The 27,483-nt window shown below is 39.5% G+C and overlaps 3 protein-coding genes across 6 annotated transcripts; all 3 read left to right on the top strand.

Annotated features, from left to right (window-relative positions):
• The first annotated feature begins 985 nt into the window (after positions 1-985).
• On the top strand, positions 986-21,703 carry LOC131309810 (F-box/kelch-repeat protein At1g15670-like). 4 transcript variants are annotated; one of them, XR_009195016.1, is made up of 3 exons: positions 986-5,057; positions 5,624-6,830; positions 21,677-21,703. XR_009195016.1 is itself a non-coding variant. In XM_058336431.1 (2 exons), exons 1-2 carry the CDS (start codon positions 5,050-5,052, stop codon positions 6,717-6,719), a joined length of 1,104 nt encoding a protein of 367 aa, XP_058192414.1. In that variant the 5' UTR covers positions 986-5,049; the 3' UTR covers positions 6,720-7,102. The 4 variants fall into 4 exon arrangements, 1 of the variants encoding a protein (XP_058192414.1); XR_009195015.1 differs by lacking the exon at positions 21,677-21,703 and adding an exon at positions 12,644-12,759 and having other exon boundaries at positions 5,624-6,838; XR_009195014.1 differs by lacking the exon at positions 21,677-21,703 and having other exon boundaries at positions 1,012-2,624; positions 2,953-5,057; positions 5,749-5,890.
• Positions 16,423-21,194, top strand: LOC131309687 (F-box/kelch-repeat protein At1g15670-like). Its single transcript, XM_058336285.1, has 2 exons — positions 16,423-17,437; positions 21,024-21,194. The coding sequence occupies exons 1-2, from the start codon at positions 16,541-16,543 to the stop codon at positions 21,192-21,194; spliced, it is 1,068 nt and encodes a 355-aa protein (XP_058192268.1). The 5' UTR covers positions 16,423-16,540.
• LOC131309811 (F-box/kelch-repeat protein At1g15670-like) lies at positions 16,463-27,015 on the top strand. The gene is made up of 2 exons (XM_058336432.1): positions 16,463-16,524; positions 25,886-27,015. Exon 2 carries the CDS (start codon positions 25,919-25,921, stop codon positions 26,984-26,986), a length of 1,068 nt encoding a protein of 355 aa, XP_058192415.1. The 5' UTR covers positions 16,463-16,524; positions 25,886-25,918; the 3' UTR covers positions 26,987-27,015.
• The last annotated feature ends 468 nt before the right edge of the window (positions 27,016-27,483 follow it).

A 27,483-nucleotide genomic window follows, 5' to 3' on the forward strand; every position in this document is an offset into this window, starting at 1 on the left:
ACGCCACGGGTACTGGTGGGATATAGACGCAGGGGTTCATTGATCACCATTGCTGGGCTGCACAAGTACAAGTGAAGTATGGAGTGAGTGTTTTACCAAATTTCTTTAACCCAAAAATGAACCATTACAAATACTACTCAAGATGTGCTTGGTTACTCCATCGAATAACAATATGTAAGGACATAGAAATTGATCATACTATTCTATCCATCTAGGAGATATCGATTGGTGCATGTTGCGGGCTGGTTGTGGAAGGGTGGTGATAGCGGGAGAGGATTAGGAAAGGGCTGAGACGGTGGGCGGTGTCACGATGTGGCTGCCATTACCGGCAGGTGGAGGTGAGATGGTGATTATCTATTTTCAAATAGGGTTTAGTCCTTAAGCGTGGAGTATTATTTGGTTCAATGACAATTTGTATTCTTTGGGACTCCTAAAGTAGGGATTGTTTGGATTGGATTTTCAATTCTAATGGTCACTCAGCATTCTTATGAACTTAACTTAAATTTAAAAGTTGTCCTTATTTGAATTTTTTTTACATTTGTTAGTTTCGTTTGAACGGGAGGAATCGCTTTTTGACTTAAAAAGTAGTTATTTCTCAAAATATTTGGATAAAAGTAAAAAAAAAAAAATTACTTTTTCGATTTCTTTTGTCGAGACGAATCAATAATCAACAAAAATTTGGTACAAAACTAACAAATACAAACAAAATTCAAATAAGAACAAAATTTTCAAATTTAAGTTAAATTTAAATTAAGTTCATAAAAATGCAGCCTAAATAGTACTACTAGTACGAGTAAAAGCGAGCAAGACTTTAATCAATCGCCCCTCTAAAAATACGCTAAAAGAGAGACCCCAAAGAGTTGTGCGTAATTTTTTTTTAAAGTGGGTTTATAAAATTATATCCATTCAAAATGAGCTCATTAAATTAAATGGGAAAAAACAAATTGACTATAGGAGCATAATTTTGGTACTAAAAATACAGAAAAGTCATCTTCCAAAATAATTAGTGTAATTCTCAATTTTCAGCGTCTCCCTCTCTCTCTCTGCGTCTGCAGAAGAGCTCTCTCGATCTGGATAGACGATTCTGCTCTGCAACGATCAGACCAAAACGAAAGAGAAAATGTCGGACTGCTACCTTCCTCCAGAAGTGCTCACGGACGTCCTACTGAGGCTTCCCGTCAAGACCCTGTTGCGATGCAGGACCGTATGCAAGGACTGGTACGCTCTAATCAGAAACCCTAATTTCATTTCTCAACACCTCGAGAAAACCTTAGCCACTCCTCCTCCTCCTTACGCACTCGTTAGGTACTGCACCGAGGACTCCAACCAACCTTCTTCTCACCTCGTAGAGCATTACACTGTCCGATTCGACCACGACAACACTTCTTTCGATGAGTACACAGAACCCTCTTTCCCGTTCAAGAGCTTGGGCTCTTGTTTCGAAGTCGTAGGCAGTTGCAACGGTTTGGTCTGTCTCTTTGACGGCGTGTCACGAGACGAGTCGGATCAGTTGCTTATATGGAACCCTTTGGTTGGAAAAAGCGTGGTGGTTCCTGTACCGAGGGACAGAAGCGACAGCTTTAGCTTTAGCGCTGGACATTGTTGCAATTTAGGGTTTGAGTACGATGAGTTGAGAAATGATTACAAGGTGGTTGGGATTATGTCACTAGAAGTCCAAGGGCAGCCCTGGGCTGGGGTTTACTCTCTCAACTCCGGCATTTGGCGAGAGATTAGTACTAAGGGCATTCGGATAGGTCCCCCCTTCGACGACCCAGTTGCCTATTTGAATGGGGTTGCGCATTGGTATGCATGCGATAGGAGCAAACCGTTGGAAGACACCAAGCGTTCCTGCATTACGACGTTTGGGTTTGAGGATGAGGAGTTTGGTGAGTTGACGTTACCGGAGTTTGGTGTGGTAAGTGGGGCCATGATGAGGTTGCAGGACTCGCTTAGTTTAATCGACATTGCTCCATACCCCGAAGATAGTAATAATTTCATTTGGTGGGTTTGGTTGATGAAAGAGTACGGTGTGGGAGAGTCTTGGACTTTGCTGTACAGAGTTCACACTGGTGACGCGTTGCATGGTTTGGTTGGCTTTAGAATGAATGGTGACCTTGTCATGGCGACTGACGAGGGATCCTTTGTTACCTATGACCCTGAAAGCGAACAGGTCAAGGATCTTGGAATCCACGGCATTGAAGAACAAGAAGGACAGTCCATCGATTCACTTTACATGGGGAGATACGTGGAGAGCCTTGTTTTGCTCGACAGGACTCCTGTACCTACATGAGGAGTGCAGCACACAGATCATCCAAGAAGTTGGATAGGTTTGTTATGGTTGCACTGTAGACTGTGGAACATCCAAGAAGACCTGTCGTTAAGGCCCTCAATGAAGAAGGTTATAGAGATGCTGGAAGGAGTTACTGTCCCTCTGTGTCCCTCTCCATTCACTAATTTAGGCTGAATCTGCCTTCTGTTGCGTCACCTAATGTAGTTTATTGTCATGCCAGTATTTGCTTGCCTATCTTCCCTCTGGCTACTCGTTTCTTGTTCTTCATTTTGTTTGTGCAGGATTTCCTTTCAATCTTATGTTTCTTGTTTCTGCTAGGATTCACTAAAAGATGGTAATGTTTGATATTTCAGTTGTATGTGGTTCTAGTAATGCTATGTATTCTATGTCTTTGAGTCTTTCATGTGCAATGTGGTTTGATTATTAGCCTATAAGGTTTGGCATAAGTTACCATTTTTAGACTTCTGTTGAGCCGTCAAATTGTACTGCTACTAATGAATGCTGGTTTTTTCTTTCACTATGAGGCTTCAAATTGAAGGGATGCATGGGAATATTGCTATTACACTGCTCCATGTTGGGGCTGCATACAAATGAAAAGGCACACTCTTACAATTACATGAACAATTGGAAGGAAATAAAGAGCAATGACTTGAATTATGTAGGGTGGAACAAACTTGCATATGTGCAAAGGAGAGGAGAGAACCAACTGAATGCAAAGTACGAACTTCTGGAAGAGTGCGATCGAAAGGGGGTTTTGTGTTGGGCCAGCTTAAGCCTCCTTGGAGGCATTCTTTGGTAAAATAATTAACTCAAAACAATCAGAGGCAGACAGTGAGTGCACCTTTATCAATATGAGAACTTTGGAACGTTGCTAAAGGCAAAAGAGTTTTATATGGGCGCATTCTTGAAAGTGAGTCCTTCCTCAATAAGATTTTTCTGTTGTGATTTGAATACTTCTAGGTTTTCTTAGGTCTGTTCAGCTGTCATGTTCAATTATTCGGTATCTTGTTGAGGCTGGACGGGCTGATTTCATTTGCTTCTACTCGCAGGCTGGCCCGGGAACCAAAGTGACAAAGTGGAACTATTACCGACTATATATACCTTCACCATTTTACATTCTTTCTTGTATAATGCATTATATATAATCTTTGGTTTTTTTTTTTAGTAACTAGAAATGCTCATATTTGGTTATGTTATATAAAAAGGATAAAGAGAAATTTTTGAAGAGCTAAGGGAAAATTTTGAAATTTTTTGAAGGACTAAATTTAGCTTTATTTGCGATTTTATAATCAAATTTTGCTATCTCCACTGTTACTACCAAAAAAATGAACAAGTTGACTAAATAATATGCAAAATTTGGGGGTGTCCGGCCCTTCCAGCCCCCAAATGACGTATAAGTTTGATTCACTTATATGATTGTGTATGTTGGATTGTTTTGGCCTTAATGATGTCCAATGTCTGGAAGCTGAATTTTAGCCTCATCTGTTGTAATGTACTAATGTGTACCATGTATTGACTATATTAGATCTCCTTTGATGGGTACTGCTGAAGTTTTTGCCTCATTTGGGTATAAGTTTGGTTCACTTCTATGATTGAGAGTCTGGAGTTTTTGGACTACTTTTGCCTTAGTGGTCGGTGTGTTGCTACAATTACTGGCTATTATTCATCATGCAATAGCACGGTAATCTAGTTTGGCTTGAAAATTGTGGTCATATGCTCTGTTCAGGCGCATACTTCTCGAAATCTGCAATTTCTGGTGATCAGAATTAAGTATTCTTTCGAAAGTGTGTACTAGTACCTTGCTATTGGACATTCATGACTTATTATCCATTGAGCTTTTCAAATCCCAGTGTAACACAGGACTGTCTACTTGTGGGATATGAAGTTCTTCCTGTTGAAGTACAAGGAGTCTATGAATTTCTTATGTGCACAGTGATCCTTCATTCCTGTTTGAACAAGGAAACAAAACATATTTATGACTCTATGCCACATCTTACTTGTGCGACAGAATAAGTACCGTCATTTCCTGTGGATATCGGTTGCCAAGTGTCTCAAGATGTTTGGTACAACTCGTTAAGCGCTTAAGACAAGTCTGCTTTTTTCACTAACAAGGTGATCGGAAGAAGCTTATAGACTGGATATTATCTCACCGGGGATCTATGCTGTCTGTCCATAACATTCAGCTGGCGAACTTTCATGGAATTTCCCTCTCCCACCAAGGGCGATGGAGAATCATATATCAGGGTGAAGTCTTATGTCTCTTATGAATACAAAGAACTAGTTGAACTAGCAGTTCTGTAATGTGATCTCTATGTTTCCATCATAAGCATTATTGACTCATCCTCTTCATGCTTCTCTAAGGAAAAGATATGTTCTTGTTTGATCATTTGTTTTCTCTGAATCCATTAACTCTTTCTTCTACCTTTGTGCATGAAACAGAAAAATGCCTGCATCTTGATGAAATTGTTCTTATTAGAAACTGTATAATTGTGCATTTTGAAAAACATAGTCTGAATTCGGAGACGACAATCAATTTTTAAGAAAAGTAAATATGTATCTCAGTTTTGATGTTTGTTATGTGAGGCTTGTGAGCCATCTTGTTTTGATATGTATGGCAGGTTTAATACAGTGGTTTTGATGTAATTGTTAAGAAGAATGGGATGATACAAGTGTGTGGACTCTAAAAAAATGTGTGGTGAAAAAGGGCATTGGGGCTCTACGTGGCGGTACCCCAAGACTACTGGACCTTCGCCAGTGGGATGAAGTTGTAAGTATCCATCCTTGCTTGTTACGAGATATTCTTTTTTTTTTTTTTGAAATCCTACTATTCAATTGAATCGAGCAAAAGTATGATATTGACTCTATTCTATTCAATGGCTCAAACAGTAGCATATATGAAGTTTTTAACAGAATTGATCCATTTTTTTAATATCTCATGTGATCATCCTAACTATTAGTCAAAGCCACATGGAAATTTTCTATGGTACGGAGTAAGAAATTTGTTGACATGTCCATTTATATGGTCTTGGCCATTTGAATATGTCTCTCTACATTAACTCTCTCTGTTTGACTGTTTCTCTATATTTCTATGGTCTTGGCCATTTGAATATGTCTCTCTACATTAACTCTCTCTGTTTGACTGTTTCTCTATTTAACCATTTCTAGAACCAACTCACGGCTTACCTCAGTGTATCTATCTTATATATACACACGTTTTTGAACTTGTCTCGCACCCCAACTCTCTCTCTCTCTCTCTCTCTCTCTCTCTCTCTCTCTCTCTCTCTCATGTTCCTAGTCTCTAAAGTTTAGAAAGTGCCTTTTTTTAAATCTCAGTTTCTTTTGTTGGTGCATGAACTCTTTCATGGAACTCCTTCCGGGCCTACCAAATGACGTCGCCCTTGAATGCCTAATTCGCATTCCTCTTGACCAAATCTCCCTGGCTGCCTCCGTATGCAAAGGTTGGAAGGCCGAGATTGAGCTGCCGGAGTTTCGTCGGAGTCGGAAAAAAGCCGGGTTTGTCCGATCGGTCATAGTGGTGGCACAAGCTTGGATATACCCGACCCGACCCGCCCACCTTGCAATGCTTTCAGGGCCTCCTTTTTATCGACTCGCTATCTGCGACCCGAAAACTGAGTATTGGTCTGAGTTGCCGCCGGTGCCAGGGTTTTTGGACGGGATACCAAGGTTTTGCCACCTTGTCGGAGTTGGATCGGAGCTGGTGGTGATAGGCGGTTGCAATCCATTCTCGTGGCAGGTTTGCAATTCGGTGTTTATTTACAACTTCCTCTCTGCCACGTGGCGTTGTGGAACCGATATGCCAGGTGGGCAAAGATTATTCTCTGGATGTGATTCTGATTTTGTTCAGATGGTGTACGTTGCGGGTGGTCATGACGAGGACAAGAACGCTTTGAAATCTGCATTGGCATATGATGTGGTAAAAGATGAATGGATCCAATTGCCTGACATGGCGAAACCACGAGAGGAGTGTAAAGGTGTTTTTCACCATGGTAAGTTCCACGTCATCGGTGGGTACCCCACTGAGAGCCAAGGCAGTTTCCAGCGAGATGCCCAAGCGTTCGATGTGGCCACTTGGCAGTGGGACTCGGTACAAGACGACTTCTTAGAAGCTGCCGCGTGTTCGACGACTTGCGTGGAGGGTGGTGATTCGCGGCTGTACACTTGCCATAACAACAATGTGACTGTGCGTGATGGTGCCGCTTGGCAAGTCCTAGCTGGACTACCAGCTGAGTTGTGCAACGTTGCTCACGTGGCAGCGTGGCAGGGGAAGTTGCTAGTGATTGGTTCCGGAAGATCTGGTGGGCCCCACACAGCCTATGTGATGGATTTGAAGAATTACAAGTGGACAAAAGTTGTTGTACCAGAAGAATACTCGGGCCATGTGCAATCAGGTTGTTGCTTGGAGATTTAAAATCCATAGGCCACAGCTAAACTTTTGTTTCTGTACAGATAGAGATGCACAAATGTGGGCAACCCGCCAAGGCCTTTTCTTCTGGTAATTATTCAGTGCTTACGTATGACGGTCTGAGGGTAAGTTTCACCTTTTTTGTGTGGTTCCAAGGGTTCTAAATACGTTTTTATCGAATTACTGTGGAAGTTTTCCTCTTTTTCTTCTCAACCAAATACTAGTCTAGATCTATTCATGTGTTCAGATTGTACCTCGGCTTACGAATGATTTTTCTTCTCTTTTTGCATGAAGTTTTTTCAAATATAATAGTGTATGAAAATTGTTGCGGTGCCCGACATCAGGAGTATCGAATGATACTAACGTGATAAATCATTTTTTACCAAAAAGAGTTGAAGTGCCTAAATCACTTGTAACGGTCGAGTATCGGAAATAGACCGATGCATAACAGGAACCGGCCTGTTGCGGATACGATTTTCCATCTCTACGGTATATCGGGATGTAATGGTATTGGAAGGCTAAATTATCATTACGTACCGGCCAATAAGATAGGTCATGGCCGATATTCAAAACCTTATCTAGTCATTGCTGTAGTTATTGAGTACATAAGTTTGGAATGACTTGATTGTTGGTGTAACATGTCGCTCTACAATTTAGGCTTCTTGAATGATTTTGGACAGGAATTGAATGAAATTTAGAATGCAATATGAATATACTTACATCCATTCTAATTTCTACATGTGGTTGTGGTCCTTGTGGATAGGAATTAGTCTCGAAAACGGAACTCTCTTTCCAATTCACGACTTGGGTGGTTGATAGACTAGAATGATGATGACTCGAGGAAAATGAAGCTTATAATGATGATGACTTGACTAATGTGTCAATGCCAATAAATGCCGTTACGGTGCCTCGTTGGAATGGATACTGTAATCAATACGCCTAGAATACCGATATGTATAGCAAAAATGAGATGGAATATCGCCCTTTCGTGTCTTTAGAGGTGATCCCAGGTGCCTCCAACCATTTGGTTGTAGGAATCAAAGGTCCCGCCAGTGTGAGGATATGATAATAAAGGCTGCAAGCTCCATCCTGCTGTTGTGGTCTGTTTGGACCATATATTCACCGTCCGTCGATAATCGACCGAAAGGTGGCGATTATGGAAATGCAACCTATTTTATTATTATTAGAATTGGTATTTGTATTTGTATTTTAAATAACATGTGCAGGACACTTGGCGTATCTCTATTTACTTGGAGGTTAAAAAGACACTTGGCTTGTTCTTACACATTTGGAAGTTAAAATGACACTTGTCATGCTCCTACACATTTGAAGGGAAGTGGGAAGTTATTTGGACAAGTGGAAGCAAAGAAAAGAATAAAGAGTAGTGGGAAGTTTGGAAGTTATTTCCTGCACATCTTTGTTTTTCTATAAATAGCCTTTTTAGGCTTCATTGTAAGGACACACAAACAACGCCAATCAGGCCTTTATCTTTTCTTTTCTAGGAGTAGAATTAACTTGTAATTGTTCACTCAATCATCTCGATTGGTTGTTCTTCTACTTTGAGGGTTAATAAAGTCCATTTTGTTAATCTTCTTTCATACTTCATCCACTTCATTGTTTGTTTCCAAAGAAGTCCTGAAATACGGCAAGGAACCAAACTCCACTTTTCACATCCACATTCCAGCAAGCTTACAATACAGTTTCCCGTCGATTCTCCGTCGATTGGAAAGAAAACAAGAATTTTGGTAACAATTTTGGCGCTAGAAGGAGGGCTCATTACTAATTTGGAAGTGAGCAATGGCACCAAATGGCTCAGAGATTGAATCGTCTGACTTGATTCAACGATTTGCGAGGGTTTTAAATGATCCAGAGAGTGAAATAGCCAAAACATTGATGGCTATGTTTAAAGTTGCAATGGCTCGAAATCAGCCAATAATGGAAGTACCAATTAACGTAAACGTTAACCTTGGACAAAGCAGTGGATGTCCAAATCATGTTACTGAGGTACATTTTTCTCAAGTATTTGAAAATCCAATTTTTGAACCTAGGCCTAGCCCAACAAGGCCAACGGATTTTTATCAACCACTTCCAAATACTAGTGGAAGTAATGGGGTTGGAAGTCAATGTGGTAATGACCAAAATGAAACCATTCCCATTGGTTTCAAAGTACCGCATGGATTTGGTACTAATCAAAGTCAATATGTGCCTCTTATGGCACACTACACATCAACCACAAGAACCCCAAAATTATTTGTTCAATTATTGATCAACAATATTCGGAAGAGGTATGGATTTTTTAGAAGCCATCTATATTGGTATCCGTATTGGTTTTGGTTGAAACATGCCCAATTTTGGTTAAAAGGTATAGATAATGTTCATTGCTTTTCTACAATTTTTGGCAAATATAAGTGGCCAATTTGGCTACAGTTTTGTCTGTGTCATTACTAAATTTGAAGTAATGGTGGAGATCGATGTGAAAATGAAAGCCTTGCACATAAGGCTTGAGTAATTTGCGAAAACGGAATAACGGCCATGTGTTGGCCAATTTTGGGATCGCTCTGGAAAAAGGAAAAGAGCCAACAGAAATGGATAATGGCTTGATTAAATAATGGCCAATTCTTAACTCTGTTTGCATATATGGTTGATTTCTGGAAAAAGCAAGATCAAATATTAATAAAAGCCTCACAAGGCTTGACAATTTATTCATGCAAAGAAAAGCCATTCGTTGGCTAATTCTCAGTGGTTTACATCAGAAAAGAACCAAAACTGTTTACCGTCGTGCATTGAAAAATTTCGACAGACACTGTGACTATTTAATTGAAAGCGTGATCAATGTTGTCTTTGCCTCTTGCTAAGATTTGTCGTTTATAAAGGTTGAACATTAATTCAAGCAACCTGTGGGCTTTATAGCCATGAATATTAAAATATAGAAAGCCATAACTGTGGTTCTGAAAAGTTTTGCCTTTGAATGAGGCAAAAAATTCTTCAAGTTCATCTTTTGAACAGTTCGTTTTCCGATAAAACAAAATAATAATGGCTTATATTTATACACACGTCCATATTGTTTAAGGATGTGGAGGAGAAACAGAAGCCAATAATGAAAATGGCTCGCTCTTATATTTGGCCAAAGATAGGCCAATGGCTACTCAATAAATTTTTCGGTCCAGATTTTACAAGAAAATCAGAACACATGTGGCCAATTATGAAATGAGAAATAGCCCTCTTTTGATATGGAATTTGCATGGGGGGCAAACTCAAGCCAAATTACGCAATGCAAATGGCTTTGGTGTTGAAACTCGACGGGAGTTGAATATAATTCGACAGAAAAGTCTTGCAAGGCTTGAACAATTTATGGGCAAAGAAAGCCATTTGTTGGCCTGTTCAATGCTCGGAAGAAGGATAAGACCATTACGGCCTATCCCATACGGATATCTTCTCCGATTAAAAACGAATCGACAGAGAATCCTCCCCAACCTCAGCTGTTCTATCGATTGCCTTCTATCTGTTGTTAATATGAATAAAAGACAAAAGGGTTACGTCGGCCATGCATTGGCCATTTATTGGACCATTCTGGGTTGGAAAATTTTGGAATCGACAGAGGTCCAATGGGAATGAGTCGAATTTTAAGCATTGCATTGAAGTTTAAATTATTCGTCCAAAAAATAGGCCATGTGTGGTATGTGGATGTTTGGCCTTAAATCTGTACACAAAAAAAGGTTCTTAATCAATTACGTACACGGCAAGATGTAGACGGTTATCTTTTAAAGGCCCTCATGGCTTTGTTTGGAAAGGCAGAATACTCAAAAGAATGCCAGAAAACAAAAGTAGGGATTATGATTTTGGGCGCTACTCATGATCTTAAAAGGCCTTCTAGTTTATGATTGTACTGTTTTAAAAGAGGCCATGGTTTATCATTAGAGATTGGAAAATTTTGAAAGGTCTTGTTGGCATCTACATCTTCATCCAGATTTTAGTAAGTATGATTGAAATGAGAAATAATCCTCTTTTGATATCGAGTTTGCATGAGGGGCAAACTCATCTTTCGAAGAGCCAATGTGGCTCGAAAGTGTGAAACTCAAAGCAAGTCAAGTTATGAGGATAATTCGACTAGAGTTTTTAATTTAGACCATAAATAGTCGATGTACAAAATGATCCACTATGGGTTCATGCATGGATATTATAAAAGCAGATTCTCATCAATTGGCATGCATATAGGCTTCGTTGAGTAAATGTATTCAATCCACGTGCTATTAAATTCTGTAATTAGACCCAGTTACCCATGGTTTTTGTTACCGTCGATGGGTTTTTGTTACCGTCGATGGGAACACTCTTACGTCGATAATGGACAAGGCTAAGGAAGTTGATGCCTAATAGTATGTCTATGATATGCTTAGACCATATTTCCTGTTTTCCTTCAGTAATCAATAGGATATATAGGTGAAGCAAACTAATCGACGGAAGCAATATTATCCCATCATTATCGACAGAGGGAATATTGCCTCTTAAAAGTCAAACTTGGTTTTCGACGGCAGAATTCAGCCTTGAAGGCTTTGTTCAGCCAAAAAGTAAAAAGATTGGTGTAAAATTTATCTAAAAACGCTTCGAGAGTTGGGGGGCAAATGTTTACACCGTATAGAGTAAATACCCGTCGATATAGACAGAGGGGTGATTTAAAACGTACTAGTTCATTATTCACTTGGGTTACGTTAGCACTTCACCCAAATGAATAAGGGGGGCATTGTTTGGACCATATATTCACCGCCCGTCGATAATCGACCGAAAGGTGGCGATTATGGAAATGCAACCTATTTTATTATTATTAGAATTGGTATTTGTATTTGTATTTTAAATAACATGTGCAGGACACTTGGCGTATCTCTATTTACTTGGAGGTTAAAAAGACACTTGGCTTGTTCTTACACATTTGGAAGTTAAAATGACACTTGTCATGCTCCTACACATTTGAAGGGAAGTGGGAAGTTATTTGGACAAGTGGAAGCAAAGAAAAGAATAAAGAGTAGTGGGAAGTTTGGAAGTTATTTCCTGCACATCTTTGTTTTTCTATAAATAGCCTTTTTAGGCTTCATTGTAAGGACACACAAACAACGCCAATCAGGCCTTTATCTTTTCTTTTCTAGAAGTAGAATTAACTTGTAATTGTTCACTCAATCATCTCGATTGGTTGTTCTTCTACTTTGAGGGTTAATAAAGTCCATTTTGTTAATCTTCTTCCATACTTCATCCACTTCATTGTTTGTTTCCAAAGAAGTCCTGAAATACGGCAAGGAACCAAACTCCACTTTTCACATCCACATTCCAGCAAGCTTACAATACAGTTTCCCGTCGATTCTCCGTCGATTGGAAAGAAAACAAGAATTTTGGTAACATGGTCTCGAAATATTAATTCTCATGTCTACAGGTATGCCTCCATAAAAACAGAGGAGAAATGGATGGATGGAATGGTCATTCTCCTATTTTGCGTTTATTTTGTTGGTGAACCAAACATAAGAATGGGTATTCCATTACAAGGACCATTCCGTTCCATTCCGACCAGCTTTCCATTAAACTGCACATAAGCCGTAGGTTAGAACGATATTTGGTGAATGTCCTGGAATTTGTGCACAATCAGGCATTGAGAAGTCCAACAAGCACTCGGAGCAGGCAAAATGCCTTTATAGATAGCAATGGAGAACTCCTGAACTCAGACTTTGCGAGCTTTATAGCATCTGAAAACAACGATACACCAGTTCCTTCCAACGGGAATGAAAAATCTCCAAAAACGAAGACTAGCATTCGGCTGTAAAAGGGCTCGGTTTTCTTTGAATTAGTCAAATACAAGCTAATGTTGGAATACTGATACTGAATTTTCTGCCAGTATGCATTCCTTTACAAATATTATGGTTTAAGCTTGTAATATCTTCATTTGACAGTCAGCATCATGCGAGTTCGGAACCAAGTTTGGACAATGATTTTCCGCACAAGGCCAAGCACTAGAATCAATACGAGACCTTGGAACGTTGCCGCGCGATGCGCATTCTTGAAAGTGAGTGCTTCCTCAATAAGATTATTCTGTCACGATTTGATTTTCGCTGTCTGTGCTGGAATAGTTCTAATTAAGTTTTCTAAGGTCTGTTCAGCTGTCATGTTCAATTACTATATGTTTCAAAGAACCACTAGTTTGGGTGTCTTGTTATTCGGTATCTTGTTAAGGCTGGACAGGTTGATTTCATTTGCTTCCACTCGCACGCTGGCCAGGTGATGTAGAACAAGTAGCGGCTGAATTCATGGATCAATTGGACTGGTCGAAGCGTCGGAAGGCCAAACAAGCTTTAATTGCGGATTATTTGATTTGGCAAAATTTGGACTAGCTCGGAACTTGATGGGCTGACTTAAAATCATGTTGCGGTCAAGACTCACCGCCCTAAGTTAGCGATTAGTAGCAAATAAACCACAAGGGGTCCAAAAAGCCGACTTTTGGGGCTTTATCTTGGATATTTTAAAAAATATTTCGGTAAAAATCATTAGTATTTTTTTACTTTTCCAAATCGTCTTTGACAAGACGAATCAATAATTCAAAAAGTAAGTAGAAAAACTAACAAGCGCAATGAAAATTTGAATAAAGACAAACTAAGAAAAAATCCAAAAATCTTAGCTGAACTTAGCCAACCATATAAAAAAAGCCCAAAAATCTTAGCGAAAGTTAGCCTAGTATTAACTAGTTTGACGAAAATTTATCGAGCTACCACTTATGTGAGCCATCTTGTTTCTATATGTATTCGCATATTGAGATAAGTGTGTACTTGAAACTGCTAAAAGAGGATAGAAAAGCTTTTCAACAATTTCCAGCCACAAACACCGTAACCAGCCACAGTGCCGGATGAGTATATCTCACGTGAGATTCGTTTGGCACATTCGAGCTGTCCAATACATTTTTGGACGGTTCGGATTGAAACCCTCTCTTTCCTCTCATCCCCACACTCTCTCTCCAAATCCATGCTGTCCAAAAATGCAATGGACGGCTCAGATGCTCCGAGCGAGCACCACGTGATACCCACACAGCATTGAAAAATTGCCTACTGTTTTCAGCCTCTAAATGGAAGTTCCACCAAAATGATAAAATTCTCCCTTCTGTTAAGATTTTTATTTCTTAAATACTTTATCATTTTACAAGACAGGTCATCCTCTCCCAATACATTATCTTTAACTCAAAAAATAAGTACTATTTCAATTAGCGAAACAGGTCAGAAGTGCTAGGACTGCTCCATGTGGGGCCCACTCCAGGCTCCACAAAATACAGAAAAATAATCCTCAGTTTTATTCTTACGAATTTAGAAAACATACCTACCGATATACGATTGAACTGATTTTTTTTAGGGCTCCATAAAAAAATACTTATTTTAAAATTTAAGAATATTTTTCTATATTTTAAAATGGTGCGGTGATCCTAGACTTAATAGATGGTGTAATAAAATACTCGATCCGTCCCACTTTGTTCAGTCTGTTTCCTTTTTGAAACATCCCAAAAAATTGTCTATATCTCACAATCTATAATGTTTTTTATGATTTCGAAAACTTTGTTTAATAAAATAAATTGAGATCTATCAAACAAGATCCATATTAAATATATAAAATATTATAGATTGTGAGATATAGACAATTTTTTGGGACGTCCAAAAAAGAAAACAGACAGAACAAAGTGGGACGGAGGGAGTATGGTTTTAGACCAAATTTTCGGATTCATAGTGCTGTGAATTTGAATCATTCATTTTCTTTCATGGACTGGATTCTGGCCCCTTTCAGCTAAGGTTCTTATTTTTTAAGTACGTATTTTTCGCTTTACGAGATAAGTCATTCTCTCACGATCCACCATCTTTAATTATAAAAAATAAATACTTGTATTTAGTTGGTGGAACAGATCCTTCACTTATCTATCATTTTTGTTACAAAAAGAGGAAAGAGACAAAGATATAAAGCTTCAACTGCCACTCGGGCAGAATTACAACTTGGAGTACTATGTTGTTGACTTGGGTATTTATGCCCAAACCTTGCATCGTTGTTGACTTGGGTATTTATGCCCAAACCTTGCATCCGAGACAGATTCCTCTCTGAAAATACTACGAAAACATGAGAGAATCATCAGACGTAGTCCTACATTTTACTACATTTTAAAGGTGATGTCGGTACAACAGATTTCTTATCTTTTTATACGTTTTACTACAATCGATAGACTTTGCGCTTCATATCGACTAGTTTGATGAAAAATCACGGAGCCGACGCTGATGCAGACAAATTAATGCGGTGGGTTTGGTTTAATTGAAAAGAATTTGGCATGGAGATGACACAATTATATTTCCTCTTGCTTAGCAGATTAACATACTCAGAAGCTTACGGAAGCAGTGATTTGGATCTGTCGGCCGGTTGACTCTGAAACCCACACCCAACTTGCCACTTGGCGTTCACCAGTTGGATAGTAATTAGTACGTTATTTTTTTTAATTTTTTTTTGACAAGAATTAGTACGTTAGTTTGTGTTCCTAAAAAAACAAAAAACCTTGGTTTTGTCCTCATTTAAAAAAAATATCGCTTACGTTAGTTTTGCACCAAACTTTTACGTATTATGCGCTCGTCTTGAAGAGAGGAATTGGAAAAGTAAAAAATTATGACTTCCACACAAATATTTTGTGAAATACTCCCTCCGTCTCATTTTCATTGTCTTTTGTTCTGTTTGTCCTTTTTTTTTTTATGTTTTTCCCTATATCTTTTAGTGTGGATCTTGAAAAATATGCAATATAGATCTTGATTAATAAATCTCGATTAGTTCTATAATACAAAGTTTTCAAAATTATGAAAAACATTATATATTGAAAGATATAAGTAATTAAAAAATAGCACTCAATTCAAAAATGGACAATGAAAATAGGACGAAGGGAGTAAATATCAAGAAAAACCAGAAAAGCTGACTTTTTTATTTTATTTTTCTTGAATATTTACCCAAATATTTGTGTAGATGTCGTAATTTCCTCTCGTCAAAACGAACGCACAATACATAAAAATTTGTCGCAAAATTAATACATATGCAATTTTTTTTTTCAATGACGACGAAATCAAAAAATTATTGCCAACAAGTGGTATTTTTTTTCTCCCACGTACGCCATTGACTTTAACAGAACTGATCCATTTTTAAAAAAAATATGTTCGCTCAATTATATGTTAAAAGGCACATGGGAATCTCCTTTGGTACTAATTGTTCGGTTAATAGTCAAATGTCTTTTTCTTTTTTCTTTTTTTTTTCTTATTCAATTTTTTTTGTGCATTTGTTAGTTTTTATTAATTTTTTATGGATTATTAATTCTTCTTGACGAGAGGAATCTAAAAAATAAAAAATTACGATTGAAACCTAAATTTTTGAATAAAAAAAAAATAAGTCAATTTTTTCGTCTTTATTCAAAATAATTTGGGTTTTGATCATTATTTTGTACTTTTTAGATTCTTCTCGTCATGACGAAGCAATAATTCACAAAAAGTTAACGAAAAATTAATAAACAGGAAAAAAATTTGAATAAGAAAAAAAAATTAAGAAAATTATTTGCAATGGCCATTCGTATGGTCTTAGCCACAGGAATCTGCCTCTCTCCATTAATACTCTCCTAAAACAACCATTCCCCGCAGCACAACATTTATGCAGAGTTTTATCTCCAAGCAATCTCTTTATATATGCATACACATTCTTGAACTTGTTTCACACCCCAACTCTCTCTCTCTCTCTCTCTGAAGTTTAGAAACTGCCTTCCCAATCTAAGTTCCCTTCTTTGGTTCTTGAACTCTCCCATGGAACTCATTCCGGGCCTACCAAACAACGTCGCCCTTGAATGTCTTATTCGCATTCCTTTCGATCAAATCTCCGTTGGCTCCGCCGTATGCAAAGGTTGGAAGGCCGAGATTCAGCTACCAGAGTTTCGCCGGAGTCGGAAGCAGGCTGGGTTGGCCCGATCGGTCATAGTGGTTGCACAAGCTTGGCTATTCCCGACCCGGACCGCCCACCTTGCAATGCTTTCGGGGCCTCCTTTTTATCGGCTCGCTATCTGCGAGCCAGAAACTGGGTATTGGTCTGAGTTGCCGCCGGTGCCAGGGTTTCCTGACGGGATACCAATGTTTTGCCACCTCGTCGGGGTCGGATCGGAGCTTGTGGTGATAGGTGGTTGCGACCCATTCTCGTGGCAAGTCTCTAATTCGGTATTTATTTACAACTTCCTCTCTGCCACGTGGCGTTGTGGAACCGATATGCCAGGTGGGCGAAGATTATTCTCTGGGTGTGCTTCAGATTATGTCCAGATGGTGTACGTTGCAGGTGGTCATGATGAGGACAAGAACGCTTTGAAATCCGCATTGGCATATGATGTGGTAAAAGATGAATGGATCCAATTGCCCGACATGACGAAATCACGAGAGGAGTGTAAAGGTGTTTTCCACCATGGCAAGTTCCACGTCATTGGTGGGTACCCCACGGAGAGCCAAGGCAGTTTCCAGCGAGATGCCCAAGCGTTCGATGTGGCCACTTGGCAGTGGGACCCGGTACAAGACGACTTCTTAGAAGCTGCCACGTGTCCGACGATTTACGTGGAGGGTGGTGATTCGCGGCTGTACGCGTGCCACAACAACAACGTGACCGTGCGCGATGGTGCCGCTTGGCAAGTCCTGGCTGGACTACCAGCTGAGTTGTGCAAGGTGGGTTTCGTGACAGCGTGGCAGGGGAAGTTGCTCGTGATTGGTTCGGGGAAATATGGTGGGCCCCACACAGCTTATGTGATGGATTTGAAGAATTACACATGGACAAAACTAGATGTACCGGATGAATACACGGGCCATGTCCAATCAGGTTGTTCCTTGGAGATTTAAAATCCATATAGGCCGCAACAAAATTGTTTGTCTTTCACACATTTGTGTAAGAAGTTTTCTGTTTTCCTCCCTTTAATTCTCCTTCCTTTTGACCAGTGATGATTGAAGCAATCCAAGCCTAGATTTATTCTCCCTTTTGACCAGGGATTGAAACAATCCAAGACGCACTGTTTGGGCCCCTGCAGTCTGGCCATTGATTATTGATGGATGACTATTTATATATTGTAGAGCTCGTCGATTAGAATCACTTAGTCACATTGATCGAATACCACTTATTTCCTAAAATTGGAGCGCATTTGTCTGGTAAAAAATGTGTTGCGCACACTATATTATAACTTGAAGAGATAAATGTGCTTTTAGATCAGGTGTTGATTTTTATTCAATCAACTTGATTTTTTTTTGCAACAATGTTATTTACACAATAATTCAAACATAACAACTTACATAACATCTCACATATATGTGGAGTTCACACATAGTAATGTGTGAAATGTTGTGATATATATCATTTTTGTTTGTTGTGATAGTTCTAAACAACGAGGTCTACAACATCGATGAGTCCGATCATCGAAGTGGACCCCGAAATGGAATCATAGATGGCTGGACTGCACTCTGTTCAGTCCACTTCCAATCAGAGCTGGCCCTGATTTTTCGAGATTTAAAAGCATATATATTAGAGATGAGACCTTTCTTTTGTATGGTACCCCTAAAATATGTAAATTTTCGGAGGCCTAAAATGGCCGGAGCTCGACTCTGCTCGATCGCAACCTAAGAGAAGCCACCTAGCTCCTATGTAAAATTGTCTTACGTCTACGAAAGACTCGTGTGACATGTGCGTGGGCATGTGTGTACAAAGGCATGGTCGGAATTTTAATATATTGAGTGACATACAGCCCAATTAACCTCCTAGTTTAGCTCCCTTAATACTATGCATGGTACAATGCACCTCAATTAACAATATTAACCTTCACGCCAATCTATGATTTCTTAACCTTAAAAGTTTATGTCGTACGAAACAAGTCCACAATTATTTATAATTAAGCCTATATAATTACTCTGCCACTTCTAAGCCATAACAATTAGTATAATTAAGCCTATATAGTTTAACAGTAAACAAAAACAGCACCTAGTTGGATAATGAACATTTGATTGTCGTCGTGGTGGCGACAGCGGCCACTTTCCCCACTTGGTGTCAGGGATGGATGCAAGATTTCAAAATTAAGTGCGGGAACATTACGTAAACTTATAGCATATGAAAGGCAATGTAAGCTTGGTCAATATAAGTTGGCGTTAGGAACGGATATGCAAGATTTCAAAATTGAGTGCGGAAACATTACGTAAATTTATGGCATATGAAGAAAGGCAATGTAAACTTCGTCAATATAAGTTGTAAAGATATATACCATCAAGACTATTCTTACATATATAAGCAATCAAAGTATTGCTAAAAATAACATTATTTTTCTCAAAACTATTGGTTGGACACGTGTTGAGTTGTTTAAAATAACGATTTTAACGTTTTGAAATAAAAAAACCTACTTTAATTCTACTAGAAATTTGAAACGTGGGTAGGACGGTTGCCCGAGCTCATCCCGTCCTTTGGTCGTCCTAACTTGGCCTCATTTGCAGCGTGGACGTGATCAAATGAATGTGTGGTTCTATTGTACCATTGAACAAGATTGCTACTCCATTATATAAAAAATGTAGCAAGATTGTGTTAAATCAGTTGGATTTGGATTTGTCATCAGTGGAATCATCAAATTATTGGAATTGCTTGGGAGACAAGAAATTGAACTCCTAACGCACACCAGGACTCAACTTACATATATATGCATATAATATATATGTTCCGAACATGTCGTGTGTTTCACTAACTAAAATATATACTTATATTTTTAATTAAAGTGATGTATAGTGAGAGAATGACTTATCTCGTAAATCGAAAAATAAGTACTTAAAAAATAAAAAATTTAACGGAACAGGGTCTTAGAGTGTTCTAGAGAATGAATCACACGAACAAATTGATAGTATAACTACGGACCAGGGGTTGTGCTGTGCACCAGTAGGTTTACTGGTGCACAACACGGTGCTGTGCGATCTCAACCGTCCAAAAGTGTTATGGATGGTCCAGATTTTTAAAAACTTTTCTGGGAACTCTTCCTCGAAAAAGTTTCATTTTAATCCGGACCATTGATTACTGAGACGGATGGTCCAAATGGTGCAAAGCACAGTCCCCGCTTCGCTAAATTTTAGAATAGACATCTTAACAATTTTTGTTCGTATTGTTGACATTGTTAATTGGTAGCTCAACTGCTCAAGGGTGAACCCCCCTGGCATTATACAGAGACCCCCATCCTATAGTGTATTATTACATGATGCGACTTTTCGTTAATTAATCTCTCGTTTTAATTAAGGTTGGAGCTACCCTGAAAACTTCTTCACCTAGCTAGCTAGGAATAGCACCGTTGACTTTTGCAAATTGAGTTTAGTTTCCAACAAACTTGATGTTTATGTTCAATGATGATATTGAATGCAGAAATTGTAGTTCAAAAGCAAACGCAGATGGTGGCGTTTTTGCCTGCCGCAGGAGGAACAGAAAAGGAACGTGCCATAGACATAGGGAGAGGATGCAGTAAATTTATGAACAGAAACGTGGCTTCTGATTTTATGTTCTTCCGTTTGGGTAACTAGTAAGTGGTCAGATTTTGACTAAGCCCCAGCATTAGACTCTTTTTCCAAATCGAAACCTCATGAATTCCAAGTGTTTCATGTTTTATGATGAATCGCCTTAACTGCTTAAATCTGCCCTTTTTTGGTGTAGGTTTGTTGCGTTTGATTGGCAAAATAAGGAGAAAATGATGAATTGAGGCTGCAGCAATTAACCTTGCCAGCTCCCATTTTGTAAATATATATGAGCTGGTTGACGAGAGCGATGGGAATGCATCACCATCGGCAAACAAACTCCAGCCCTCACCAGAGTGAGAGGAGAACTATGGATATATTTTTTGATTTCTGTACCTGGAAAGTGGTATTGGAGCAGGCTTCCAGCAGAAATAATTCCAGTACATAGCCGGTGGTCATGACAATGACAAGAATGCCCTGAAATCTGCGTTGGCATATGATAGTGGTGAAAAGATCAATGGATCTGATATCCTGACATGGCGAAAGCGCGAGAGGATCGAAGGTAAAGATGTTTTCCACCAAGGTAAGTTCTACGTCATCAGTGGGTACCCTACCAGGATGCAAGGCCTTTTCCAGCGAGATGCCCAAGAGTTCGATGTTGCCACTTGGCAGTGGGACTCGGTACAAGACGACTTCTTAGAAGCTGCCATGTGTTCGACGACTTGTGTGGAAGGCGGTGATTCGCGGCTATACACGTGCCATAACAACTGGACTACCAGCTGAATTGTGCAAGGTGGCTTTCGTGACAGCGTGGCAGGGGAAGTTGCTAGTGATTGGTTCCGGAAATTCTGGTGGGCCCCACACAGCTTATTTGATGGATTTGAAGAATTACAAGTGGGCAAAAGTTGTTGTACCAGAAGAATACTCGGGCCACGTCCAATCAGGTTGTTGCTTGGAGATTTAAAAATCCATAGGCCGCAGCTAAACTTTTGTTCATGTATAGATGAGTCCTGCTACCGGTACAGATTTTTGTGCATAGATTGTGCACAGATTTCGTTGTGGGGCCCACCACGGGTCCCACACAAATCATCCAAGCCGTTCATTAAATGTAAAATATTTTTTCAAGGGTCTCCGTAAAAAATAAGCTCAATCCAATATCTATAGGTGCTTCATCCAACTATCTAGCTTTTCATTCAGATTTTCGGATAATGAAAAGTTATACGATTGGATCGAGCATCTATAGGTATCGGATTGAGATTATTTTTTACGGGAACCTTTGAAAAAATATTTTACATTTAATGAACGACTCGGATGATTTGTGTGGAACCCGTGGTGGACCCCACAACAAAATCTGTGCACAATCTGTGCACAGATTGTATGTGTGTGTAGCATTTGCACAAATGTAGGCAACTCGCCAAACCCTTTTCCTCTGGTAATTATTCAGAGGTCTGAGGGTAAGTTTCTCCTTTTTGTGTGGTTCTAAGGATATACGTTTGTATCGAATCACTGTAGAAGTTTTCCTCTTTTTCTTTCTCCACCAAATACATGGTTCGGTCGAGAATGAGGAGGCGTGTATGAAATTAGTTGGAACAATTTCTTAACGAGTTATTCCATGGTTCGGTAGAGAATGAGGAGGTAAGATTTTTGGTTAAACGAATCATTTATGATGACACTTTGAAAAGTAACGATTAGAATCAACAGTCTAAAGCTTTATTTTTTGTAAACTATAAACTATAATGTTTGTAAATTAGCGCATGTAGTGACTAAGTAGTTGATTTAAAAGATTTTGCAAGTATTTTATTCTATTCTTAAAAAAAAAAAAAAAGAAGAGAAAGGTTAAGTTCCTTTCATTTCAACACTATTGAGTGACTTACCCAAAAAAAAAAACCTATTGAGTTTTTTTGTGACACAATCCTAATTTTATTTAAAATACTATATATGCGAAAACTTAAAATTCTGTCACCACACTTGGATTGGAAATAATTTTTATTGTCTACGATAATTTAGAGAAACCGATCAGAGACCAAATATTGTTGTGTGCAGCCGTGAATAACTGTTTTTTTTTTGTCAAATGTGAGAAAATTATATTGATAAACGTCCAACGGCACTTACAAAACAAAGATCATTACAAAAGAATTTGGACAAAGCCAAACTAATCGTTTAACTGTGGAAGCCGTGAATAACTATTTACGGACGTGAATCGATCCGGAAAAATTTCATTAAAATTTGAACTGTCCAATGCCGAAACCGAATGCCAAAACCGACAGCTGATGTCATTCTTCTAGAGTACTAGTACGAATCAGTGTCGGCAGGCAGAGATATTTTCCCGAAATGAAACGTTTGGAAAATGGAACCAAATACTCTCCAACTGGTTTGGGTGCTCCTTCAATGCCATAAATACTGGGTAGTTGTATTATGGTAGTAGTAGTATATATGAGGTGTACTGTTCACGGCCACCAGCACCCTCTCTTTCTTCTACCGGCAAACCCCCTCTCTCTCTTCTACCGGCAACCACCATTTCCCACACAAACTCCTCTCACACCTCTCTCCCTCTTCCTCCCAGCCGAATACCGCCCTCGATCTCGCACGCAACTTTGATCGTCAGACCACCACCTCCTCCGGCGAGTCACCCCCTCCGGTGAGCCGTTTCATTTCAGTAAACATGCACCTCCACCGTATCACCATTACCACCCTCGATCACCTACTGCCAACGCCATCACCACCCGAAATAGCACCACCACCGTGCACTCACCCAACCACCACCACCACAACATTACCACCTATCGGTATCACCACCACACCCGACCCCAGAGATTTTCGAGGCCCTAGGCAGGATTTGAAAATGAGGCCTCTCATGTGTACGTATAGTATATAATGTAACTTTTCAATATGAGAAGCTAATTTGGGTCTTGAAGTTAACAATATGGACACCTTCTCAATCTATAGGAGAAAATGCATTAACCCCTCGCATTTACGACGCGTAGACTTTTTTTCTTTTTTCTTTTTGCCAAGTATATATCAGTGGAGGTTAAGGGGAGTTAGGAGACTAGACCATAAGGGTTCCAAAGGCTCCACAGCCCTGGACCACACAACGCTCCTCATGGGGCTTAAACACTATCCTCCCACAAGGAAAGGAACATGAGATGCCATTGGGCTACAAGCCCGTTGGCCGACGTGGAGACTTTTTTTCTGTCAATCAGTAGGAGAGATCATTACGTCATATAGGAAACACAAAATACAAACATGAGGCACTACATCAATTATATTGTATGAGAGTATACGAGATAACTAAGCCCCATAACTCAACTACTACAAGCCCTCATTAGGGGAAGAAATAATCTCAACAAAAGAATACCCATACGCAGGTAAAAAAACTTGAACTCTTGACCTCCTAATGTGATGCAAGAGTCCTGACCAGCTAAACCAGTTGGTTAGCTAATGTGTAGACTTGAAGGGCATTGGTCTTTCTTAATTTTCAGATTACAGAAAAGAAACAAGATATAAAGGTTCTACTGCCACAGAGTCAGAATTACAACTTACAGTATATATATATATATATGGCGGTTCAATAGACAACTATTTACACATTTAAAAAAACACATCATAGTTCCTGATCAAATTTTGATGATCCGAGCCACTCAATGTGATCAGAACGTGATTTTAAGGGTACTTGCGAGAAATCAGCAAAAAAAAGACCGAAAAGGCTTGATCTGAGCGGTTTTTAGCTTAAATTTAATGAACGGTTCAATTAAAAACTACTTAAAACAAGCACTTCTCGGTCATTTTTTTTTGCTAATTTCACGCGGGCACCCTTAAAATCATATTCTGCACACATTGAACGATTCGGATCATAAAAATTTGATCGGAAACTATGTGATTGAGATTTGGGGTATTTTTTTAGGTGTCTAAATAGTTGTCCATTGAACAGTCCCGATATATATATATATATAATGAGTCCCCTCCAAGTAAGAATATCCTCATTTAAATAAAATACGGACGTCCCCTTTTCTCATCTTTTCCAATCAAATTTCGATGATCCGAGCCGCTCAATATGTTCAGAACGTGATTTTAAGTGTACCATATGAAATCAGCAAAAAAAATTACCAGGAAGGGCTTGATTTGAGCAGTTTTTATTTGAACCGTTCGATAACATACAAACAAAAACTGCTCGGATTAAGCCCTTTCTGGTCTATTTTTTTGCTGATTTCTCGTGGATACCCTTAAAATCACGTTCTGAACATATTGACCGGCTCGGATCATCGCAAATTGGTCTGAAAAGAAACGCCCTTAACTTAATAAGTTAAAGACGCCCTTATTGAAAGTTTTCTATATATGTGTGTGTTGTTGACTTGGTTATTTATGCCCAAACCTTTCATCCGAGACTCCTCTGCGAAAATATGGAATGGAAATGACATAATTATATTCTCTTGCTTAGCAGATTGTAACAGACTCTCAGAAGCTTACGGAAGCAGTGACTTGGATCTGTCGGCCGGTTGACCCCGAAACCCGAGGAATTTTTGAGTGCCAAACGGACACCACGTGGTACTCGAGTAGCGCATTCGGGCCCTCCGTTTCGGTTTTGAATTGGACAACTTGAATTTAGAGAGAGAAAATGAGAGAAAGAGGAGATAGAGTGGTGAGATGAGAGAAGAGAGATAATTTCAATCTGAGCCGTCCAACACACTTTTGGACGACCCGAATGCGCTAGTATCCACCCGGCACCTAAAAATTTCTCATGAAACCCACACCCGACTTGCCACTTATCTATCCTTGCTTGTTGTAGAATATTTAATTCTTGTGTGTGTAAACCTATATTCAATTAGGGGCGTTTTCACTAAACAATAATTAAGTTGTTGACAAACAACTTTTTGGTTTTGTTCTTATTCAAAAAATTCGCGTACGTTAGTTTTGTGCCGAACTTTTATGTATTATGCGTTTGTCTTTACGAGAGGAATCGAAAAAGTAAAAAATTATAACTTTTACACGAGTATTTTGTGAAATACCAAGAAAGAACCCGAAAAGCCAACTTTTTTGGTTTTTCTTAGATATTTTCTAAAATACTTGTGTAAAAAAAATAACTTTTTATATTTTCGATTCCTCTCGTTTATACAAATCCGTAATACATAAAAAAGTTTTTCGCAAAACTAACATGCAAAAAAAAATATATATATATATTTTGAGTAAAGACAAAATTAAAAAATTGTTGTTCACAACTTATTGCCCTGAACAAGCAAAAGTATGACATTGACATGGAAACCAATTGGATTTTTTTTTTTTGTCCCACGACTTAAACAGTAGTTATATACTAACATGGTATTTTTAACAGAACTGATCCATTTGTTTTAAAATATGTTGCTCAATTATACTAGTATGTCAAAAGGCACATGGGAATGGCCATTTCTATGGTCTTAGGCTCTTTAGCCACAGGAATCTGCCGCTTTCCATTAATTCTCTCTCAAAACAACCATTCCCCGCAGCACAGCATGTATATATACGCGCAGAGTTTTAATCTCAAAGCAATATTAGCCAGTAAACATTCTCGAACTTGTTTCACGCCCCAACTCTCTCTCTCTCTCTCTCTCTCTCTCTCTCTCTCTCTCTCTCTCTCTCTCTCCCTTTTTGTTGTCTCTGAAGCGTAGAAACTGCCTTTACAAGCTAAGTTCCCTTCTTTGGTTCTTGAACTCTCTCATGGAACTCATTCCCGGCCTACCAAACAACGTCGCCCTTGAATGTCTTATTCGCATTCCTTTCGATCAAATCTCTGTGGCCGCCTCCGTATGCAAAGGTTGGAAGGCCGAGATTAAGCTACCCGAGTTTTGCCGGAGTCGGAAGCAGGCTGGGTTGGCCCGATCGGTCATAGTGGTTGCACAAGCATGGATATACCCGACCCGAACTGCCCACCTTGCAATGCTTTGGGGGCCCCCTTTTCATCGACTTGCTATCTGCGAGCCAGAAACTGGGTATTGGTCTGAGTTGCCGCCGATGCCAGGGTTTCTTGACGGGATACCAATGTTTTGCCACCTTGTTGGGGTCGGATCGGAGCTTGTGGTGATAGGTGGTTGCGACCCATTCTCGTGGCAAGCCTCCAATTCAGTGTTTATTTACAACTTCCTCTCTGCCACATGGCGCTGTGGAACCGATATGCCCGGTGGGCAAAGATTATTCTCTGGATGTGATTCAGATTTTGTTCAGATGGTGTACGTTGCAGGTGGTCATGATGAGGACAAGAACGCTTTGAAATCCGCATTGGCATATGATGTGGTAAAAGATGAATGGATCCAATTGCCCGACATGTCAAAACCACGAGAGGAGTGTAAAGGTATTTTCCACCGTGGTAAGTTCCACGTCATCGGTGGGTACCCCACGGAGAGCCAAGGCAATTTCCAGCGAGATGCCCAAGCATTCGATGTGGCCACCTGGCAGTGGGACCCGGTACAAGAGGACTTCTTAGAAGCAGCCACGTGTCCGACGACTTGCGTGGAGGGTGGTGATTCGCGGCTGTACACGTGCCATAACAACAACGTGACCGTGCACGATGGTGCCGCTTGGCAAGTCCTGGCTGGACTACCAGCTGAGTTGTGCAAGGTGGGTTTCGTGACAGCGTGGCAGGGGAAGTTGCTCGTGATTGGTTCCGGAAAATCGGGTGGGCCCCACACAGCTTATGTGATGGATTTGAAGAATTACAAGTGGACAAAAGTTGCTGTACCAGAAGAATACTCGGGCCATGTCCAATCAGGTTGTTGCCTGGAGATTTAAAATCCATAGGCCACAGCAAAATTCTGTGTCCTTTAACACATTTGTGTAACTATTCTGAAACCATTTGCATCGAATTACTGAAGAAGTTTTCCTCCCTTTATTCTTCCTTTTGACCAGTGATGATTGAAGCAATCCAAGCCTTGCTTTTTTCTCCCTTTTGACCAGTGAATATGATTGAAGCAATCCAAGACTAGATCTATATTCTCGTTCTTGGATTGTATTGTAAGCTCACGAATCATTTTTCCTCCTTTTGTGCGACGTAGTCAACAACATATGGCGGATTATCTCAGGTTTGGTCCTGCAGTCTGGCCATTGATGATAGTATTATTGTTTATGTTGTAGAGCTCGTAAATTAGAATTACGTAAAAAGTCACATTGTTTATGTACTGAATTTATTTCGATCTGAGTATTATTAGACTCATTTAGGTTGTTTAGGCTTCGGCCTTTTCAGGAGGGTTTCATCCCTTTTGAGTGTCCTCGATTGCTTTCTTGGCAAT

This window comes from Rhododendron vialii, chromosome 12a (genome assembly GCF_030253575.1).
Source record: "Rhododendron vialii isolate Sample 1 chromosome 12a, ASM3025357v1".
NCBI classification, from domain to species: Eukaryota; Viridiplantae; Streptophyta; class Magnoliopsida; order Ericales; family Ericaceae; genus Rhododendron; species Rhododendron vialii.

Bases quoted from the DNA above. Each gene is read 5' to 3' on its own strand.
- LOC131309811 (XM_058336432.1), top strand. From the start codon at position 25,919: ATGGAACTCATTCCCGGCCTACCAAACAACGTCGCCCTTGAATGTCTT.
- LOC131309687 (XM_058336285.1), top strand. From the start codon at position 16,541: ATGGAACTCATTCCGGGCCTACCAAACAACGTCGCCCTTGAATGTCTT. The intron at 17,438-21,023 runs GTGGGTTTCGTG...GAATTGTGCAAG, and splicing joins TACCAGCTGAGTTGTGCAAG to GTGGCTTTCGTGACAGCGTG.